Here is a 7,901-nt window from a genome sequence, read left to right on the forward strand (position 1 = left end):
TTTCATCTTTTATGAATGATCAGTTTCCTACCCATTTTTCTTTCTTCTCTATTTCTTCTTCCCCATGTCTGATTCCAGGCGACCATGGTTTGTATCTCGTTTGAGAGAGGGTGAAAAACCAAACTGGACTTAGGGTCTGATTCTACCACTTACTTGACCTTAGGAAAGTCATTCAGATTCTCTGAACATCAGTTTCCTCATTTATAAGATGGGAACAAGAGTATGTGTCCTCAGGAAAATGATCACAAGGGTCCATTGAAGTAACAGATGTAGTCCACTAGCGTAGTGCCTGCTGGTACGTGGCAGGCACCCAGCACGTTTTAATTAGCTTTCCTCTTCTAAGGTGGTGCCATGTACGAAAATAAGGGAGACAGGGTTGAGGAAGGAAGAACTTGAAGAAGTTTTGTTTTCACATAAGTGTATTTTGATATCACATACTAAGAGTCATAATGATTTGTAAACCTTAAGCAACATTGTGGATAGCATGGAAATGGGACTGTGTTCAGTAGTACCATAGGCATTGCATGCTTGAATTAAATGAGTAATGTGAATAATACTGGCTTTGCACTATATAGTGACAGCAGTTAGTTTGAAACTTGTCCTTTTTAGGTGCCGTTCAATGAGTTCCAACGCCTAGTGCCCCATCTACAACAGAACAAAACATTGCCTGATCTCATGCCATCCTCATAATCATTGTTCCATTGAGCTCGTTGTTGCAACCCTTGTGTCTCCATCTCGTTGAGGGTGAACTTACCCAATTAAGATTGCCCAGTACATAGCGTGTGGTAATAAATATTGTCCGGTACATTTTAAAATACCAGAAAGAGTTTTGTGCACTATAATGGGATAACCTGCTTCAAAGCCTCCCATGTTCCCTTTGTGCCCGTACCACTGAATGTGACTCCTTAAACTCAATCTGCCTGATCTATCCTCCACTTACTCCCTTAGCCTTCATATCTGTACCCTTTTAACTAGGCTCTAACTTCTAATACCATGTTCCCCCAAAACTGAACTCTTCTGGGTTTCTCACCTCTGTATTCTCACGCATGTGTAATCTGACTGTGAGACCCATTTTTTTCTCTTTGCTAGCTAATGCTTGATTACAAAACCTGCCCTAGGTACTGTCTCTAGAAAGTACCCTATCCAGAAATTTACTCTTTAGTGTACTATTGTGTCCTACTTGATACAGTGTATCACACCTCCAGTGAGTTGGAGGCGTTCCGCTTTCTTTATGACCATTTAATAGGTTGTGTTAAAGGGGTTGTTACATTCTTTTGTTTCTGAAAAAAGAAAAAATGTCCTATCATTTTTATTGGGAATTTTTAAAAGAACAAACAATAAATACAGTAATTACCATTGCAACACAGAGGAAGATTGTCATAGAAAGATTTTCCCTCTTGAGCAACACTGTCAGTAAGGTGAGCTGGATGCAGACAGTGGTCTTCTCAGTTGCTTACTTTACATGTGAGAGCTGGACAATGACTAAGGATGGCAGAAGAAGAATCGGTGCCTTTGAGTGCTGAGAAAAGTCATGAACATACCATGGACTGCTAAGAGAACAAGTCAGTTTGTCCTGGAGAGGGTGAATCCAGGCTGCTTCTTGGAAGCAAGGATTTTGAAGCTCTGTCTCGTACTTTGGATGTTGACAAGAGGAACCAGTCCTTGGAGAAGAACATCATGCTTGGTAGGGTAGAGAGAGACGGTGCAGGAGAGAAAGACCCTGAATGAGATGGATTGACTCAGTGAGGGTAGTTGTGCCAGAAATGGTGAGATTGGCTCAGGATAGATAGAGCAAGGTTCAGAAAATACTGTTCTTAGGGTCACTATGAGTTATAGTCGACTAGATGGCACATCATAACAAAAACAGTGGAAAGAAAAAAAGTATTTGGAAAAAGCCAATCAAAATATTTATGTAGTATATTATAAAAAATGCTTATGGTGAAATGATTTCAAGAAAATATATTAACAATAAGTCAATAACAAGGAAGTATGCAGTCAGGTTATTCCATCCTGCTTGTTCTTTTTTTTTTTGTAAACTGTTGATATTTTGGTGAATTCTTTTTCAGATGCTTCTGCATAGCACAGAGACTAGGATCTAAAAGTAGTATAAAACATTTCTAAGAAAGTGAATGGTGTGTGAGCTTTTTTTAATTTTAAAATTTGCTTCACAAGTAATTTACTTTAAAAAATTAACATCTGCTATTTTGAAGCTAATCTTAGTGTGTTGAATGTGCTTAACCATTTCTCAATCCCACAGTCTTTTATCTTGCTTCTCCTGCTGTGTTCCCACCACCTCTGATCCCATTAGCAAACCTTGAGACAGCCTCCGACTTACCAAAGTACTGCTTTGGTTTCAGCTGCTCTTTGACAAGAGGAAGTGAATGTGGGGGGTTTTCTCTGTGGTACAGTTGTGATAAAGCTGTGGTGGTCTTATCTCTCTCCTAGGTAGTGGCGCTTTATGACTACACGGCGAATCGATCAGATGAACTAACCATCCATCGCGGAGACATTATCCGAGTGTTTTTCAAAGATAATGAAGACTGGTGGTATGGCAGCATAGGGAAGGGACAGGAAGGTTACTTTCCAGCTAATCATGTGGCTAGTGAAAGTAAGTTTTATGCTCCCTCTCTGCGTTACTAATACGGTGTAACTCTATAGTCCAAGATCTTATCATTTTCTACCCACCCTTTCACTTACTGTCTTTCTCACCTTTGCTTATGTTTTCCTCCGTATGACACATAAATGAGTCAGTGTGAGGAGGAGATACTAGTATACTAGCAGGGTGTCACATTCAGTGATTGGGGTATTTGTTTCACTGACTTTTCATCCCCGGAACCTGCCCTTTGCTCTGCCATGTGCTTCATGCACAGTGTTGTCAGCTTTTCTCTTGCCATGGCAACTTCTCAGTTAAAGGCATCTTAAGAAACTCTGCTCCCTTACTCCCTCTCTTTTACTTTTTTCTATTTCAGTCCTGAAACAAAACTGCTGTAAATTTCCGTCTCATTCCAAAGTAAGTGAGCCGTGAGGCCTCATTAGTAGGAGGGAAAGGAAGCTAGAGAAAGAAATTAAAAATAAAAGTTTCTGAAAGTTTTATTACAAGGCCTTGAGCTTGAGAGATAAAAATAGAGCTCGTGTAAACCAAACTCAACCCACTGGCATCATTTCTGACTCAGGCAGCCTACCATTGGGGTTTCCAAGGCCGTAGATCTTTTAAAAAGGAGGCAGCCTTTCTGTCCCCCACAAAGCAGCTGATGGATTTGAACCACAGACCTTTCTGTTAGCAGCCCGACTTATAGTACAGGCTGCTACCAAAGCTTCATAGAACTAATAGAGAAGACAGGCTCTTACATAAAGAAAATAGCTGAAAGACTCTCATGAACGGGGAGCCATGCTTCCGAAGAATGCATTCTTTCAGCACCTAACTTGACAGGGTTGTTGTAGTGTAGTTGTTGTTATTTATGTACCACAGTGTCAGAACCACCATAGCTGACCCTCTGGGGAATTTTCAGAGGCAGTTACTTGCATGGAAAGAGATTGCCCATCCTTCTCCCTCAGAGCAGCTGGTGGTTTCAAACCACAGACCTTTGGGTTGCCAGCACTTCTTACCAGGAGGCCACCAGAGCTCCCCCAAGGACAGGAAAGCACAGCAAGTCATATTGCTGTGCCTCAGTTTCCTCTAATAAATGAGGAAGTTGAGATAAATTTATCATCTCTAAACTTTCTTTTAGAAGTATTAACACAGTAATGATTTAAAATATAGTCTTAACCTCAGAAGCTCTCTTTGAATACTCAATGTTAAGTCTTTTATTTCTGCAAGGAAGTAATTATTGTAAACAAAATTAGAGGGGCCCCTGAAACCCCACTTAACTGAAAATATGACTGAGCTAATTTGCATTTTGATGGAGGCAAGGAGAAAGAATTTCTCCCGTAAATACTGGTGTAAACTGTTGCTATTGTTGTTGGAGCGGACTCATAGCAGACCCTCCAGTGGGTTTTCAGAGCCTGTATGAGAGGAGATTGCCTGTCTTTCTCCCGCAGAGCAGCTAGTAGATTTGAGCCACATGCCATTGTTTGGCAGTGCAGCTCCTCTCCACTAGGCCCAGAGCTAGACATCATTTGTCCCTGGTGCCCACTCACTTCCCCTTTTTGTCCCCATGTGCCCTCCCTAAAATTCATGGCAGCTCCTTCCTCAGCTCCTTTGCCTCTTACAACAGATGCCTCCCTTCCCAAGTGCTGTTTTCTTAAAATGGCCCATTTATCTCTCCCAGAACAAAATTCTTCATTTCTTTTGTGCCAGTGTTTTAATTCTTTTTCTTCCAGTGGTAATTGACTGATGACTCATTACCCTAGCAAAGTTTTATTTGTGTTTTAAAAAAGGATGCATAGTGGAGAAAACTAGGGCAAGGTGGTGGCTGTTGTTGGTCTGTGCGACTGATTTGTTTGAGATTCATAGAGACACTATGTATAACAGCTCTGATCTCGACTCTACCCTGAGCCAGTTACATCATCTCTGACACATCTACGCCCATTGCTGCAGTCAGAGTCAATCCACCTCATTGAGGGTCTTCCTCTCCTGCACTGTCCTTCCACCCTCCCAAGCATGATATCCCTCTCCAAGGGCTGGTCACTTCTTGCAGACAAAGAAAGAAGAAACAGTTGGATTACAGTGTAGGTGTATGTATGCATCTTAGTCATTTCTCATAAACGGACCCTTTAAACTTCTGAACCTCTGGATTGGCATCTTCCTAACCCCTTCCAGGGATGGCTCTTCTGTGAGATCAATAGCTGGGCTTCAGGAGAGTTAGCTTCTGTCTAAATCAGGAGCTTTCTGTTCCTTCATAGCTGCCCTGAGCTATACCTGCAACTTTAACCAGGAATTAGAATCCATTGTCCCTTTCACATGCAAGTGAAATTTTTGTAGATGTTTCTTGTGTGACAATATTAAAAGGTTGTTTACTCCCTGTTAGAAGAGTATTAAGTGATTGACCTTTAGAACCTGGTTAGTAGCTTATACATCTTGAGAGACTGTAGATATTTGATTTTTGGTAGGTTGAACTTCAGAGTTTTTCGCTCTCTAATAATCACACTACTAATAATAGCCTTTTGGCTGCACATAGAAATTATTCTGTCTCAGAGAGTGACCCTCCTTAGATACCATTACCCCTCATTGAATCTTAGAGGAATTGATGTTTTCTTTCGTCATCAGTTACTGTTTGTTGTAAACCTTCTAAGAGGCATAAAAAAATTAAAAAAAAAATCACACAAAACTATAATGACTGAATCCTCATACTTCACTGGGGGCTATTTTCCGTTGCTCTTTTGTCCTACCTACTTGAATGTAACAAAAACTCACCCACCTTTTTACTTAAAGAAAAGAATGACAGTCAACAGCATATTCCATTCTAAACATCGTCAGAAGAATCATGTTTTATCTTGCTATTAATTCAAATATGCAAAGTAAATGCTCTGAGAGTTCCCGTAAAGGAATATAATTTCTACTGTTGAATTCCGAGCCCTGTCTTCTAATCGATCAACACAGCATAATGAGTTGGTACCTCATTGTCAGTAAAGGTCTTACCCCCTTTGAATCTTCAGCTAATGGAAAGAAAAACATGATCAATTTCCCTCAATCATAAAAAATAGTACTCTTTTCAATACGATAACGTAATAGTAAAATCATCCCATAGATAGAAAAAGCTCACATTAATATATTTTGTAATCTTAGTTTAGAATTTTGATCAACTATATTTTAGTAATTTCTCTAAACTCAGAGTTTCCCAGGTAATTCAGCCAAAGTAGATCTTTTTGTTGATGTTGTTGTTGTTAGGTGCTGTTGAGTCAAGCACGACTCATAGCCACCCTGTGAACAAAAGCTCTAAACCCTGTTGTACCCTGCACCATCCTCACTCTTCCTGACACACAAGAGCCCATTGGAGCAGTCACTGTGTCAGTCCACCTGTTTGAGGGTCTTCCTCTCCTTTGCCCACCCTCCACACTTCCCAGCATCGTGTCCTTCTCCAAGGACCAGCACCTCCCAGCAACACGTCCAAAATATGTTAGGCAAAACCCCATCATTTTTGCCTCCAAAGAGCACTCTGGCTGCACCATCTTCAAGACATATCTCTTTTTTTCCTTTGGCTGTCCATGGGATGTTCATTGCTCTTCTCCAACACCACAGCTCAACGGCATCAATTCTTTTTCTGTCATCCTTACTCATGGTCCAGCTCTCAGATGTGTAGCAAGTTTTCAGAAAGCCCATGGCCTGAATCAGAAGCAGCTTAGTCCTTAAACTGGCATTATCCCTCCTCAATACTTTGGAGAGGTCCCTAACTGCAGATTTTCCCAGTTAACACATTTCCCTATTTCCTGACTATACATCTTCTTTTTAGCCTTTTAAAAATTCAAGTATTCCTCTTCAGATGCGACACTGGATTTATCACCACCAATCTCTTCCTGTGCAATTGACTGCCTCTTAAAAACCAACAGAGGGTCAGTTCTGACTTTGCAGTACACAACAACAACAAGAAAGATACATAGTTCTCACTTCGTGCTTATTCCTTTCTTACCATCTTTCCAAATTACCCTTTCTCAATACAGCAACCTGTTCTTCAGAATTTGACACATACAGCACGATAAGAATTTGTCATTCCCTCTTCAGAATTTGCTGTTGTTATTACGCTTTCTTATTGTTCCTGTTCTCTTTTGTGTTAATTCTTTGTGAGCACGGTCTCTCGGAGCAGACCTTAAACTTCTTGAGAGCACACACGGACTCTTCGTCTTCCCCCTATTCTCTCACAAGTGCCAGGCAGGTAACTTGGCATATAGCAAGTATCCAGTAGAAGTGGATTTAAATAAAGTAAATAAGCAACTGTGTGACCCCATTGTTGTTGTTTACTGTCTAGTCAGAACCACCCCCTAACTGACCCACCCGCTCATTTTCAGAGGCAGTAAGTTGCGTGAGAGGAGACTGCTCATCCTTACCCCACAGAGCAGCTGGTGAATTCGAACCACACTTCTTTGAGATTGCAGTTCAGTTTCTTACTGCTAGGCCAACAAGAGTTGCCTAGTACATGCCCCATTGATAAGTGAAAATGATACCTTCTCCATTTCTGAAATCTTAGCAGAACTTTCCAGTCCTAAGTTAGGCTCTTCTAAGAACACAGTACTCTTTAGTCTTAACATCATCTAAGACAAAAGTTGCTATAACAAGTTGAGGGTAGATAGTTATTCTACCAAGGAATTTAATATTCATTTCGCAACTCTTGCCCAACTGTTGGTTTCTTTTCTCCGTGGAAAGTGTGTATCCATGTGATTATGTCAATGGTTTCTTTTTCTTTTTTTCAATTCCAGCACTATATCAAGAGCTACCTCCAGAGATAAAGGAGAGATCCCCTCCTACAAGCCCCAAGGAGAAAAGCAAAATAGAAAAACTTTCTTCAGCTTCTCTAAAGGTAAGTATTGTCAAGGATATAAATTGTATTATACTTTGATTTTCACTCTCTGAGAATAAAATATTACCCTCTTCTTCATGCTTAGAATTCTCCACTGTTTGTTTTTCATTTGTTCTAGCACCAATCATGTGACACATATAAGGCAAATGTTTCTGTTGTCGTTTTCCACACAAGGAAGAACAAGGCTCAGGTTTGAGAGCATGTCCCATGATGATGTGATGCGATGCAGGACCCAGGTGTAATTTGTGACTCAAATTTGGTACTGTCTCCTTTCTACTATTGTTTCATTCACTGCAATCTTGAGTTGAAATCCACAGGATAAATGTTCCACCTTCCTGGAACATTCCTTGTACTTGTCATTTTAAATGTTTTTACATCAAAGCAGTAAGTGTGGATATAGTATCACCCACAGGTGTGTCGGGTTTGTGGTGTCTGCATTATTAGATCCCT

The 7,901-nt window shown here is 40.5% G+C and overlaps 1 protein-coding gene across 1 annotated transcript in view; it reads left to right on the forward strand.

The window, feature by feature from the left end:
* AHI1 (Abelson helper integration site 1) overlaps positions 1-7,647 on the forward strand; it is a 202,890-nt gene extending 195,243 nt beyond the window's left edge. The window contains exons 21-23 of the mRNA XM_006885009.1: positions 2,446-2,608; positions 7,351-7,451; positions 7,570-7,647. Coding sequence (XP_006885071.1) covers positions 2,446-2,608; positions 7,351-7,451; positions 7,570-7,647 — 342 coding nt within the window. The remainder of the gene's footprint in view (positions 1-2,445; positions 2,609-7,350; positions 7,452-7,569) is intronic.
* The last annotated feature ends 254 nt before the right edge of the window (positions 7,648-7,901 follow it).

Source organism: Elephantulus edwardii, unplaced genomic scaffold (genome assembly GCF_000299155.1).
Source record: "Elephantulus edwardii isolate Elephantulus edwardi_28Jun2011 unplaced genomic scaffold, EleEdw1.0 scaffold00039, whole genome shotgun sequence".
In the NCBI taxonomy this organism is placed as follows: domain Eukaryota; kingdom Metazoa; phylum Chordata; class Mammalia; order Macroscelidea; family Macroscelididae; genus Elephantulus; species Elephantulus edwardii.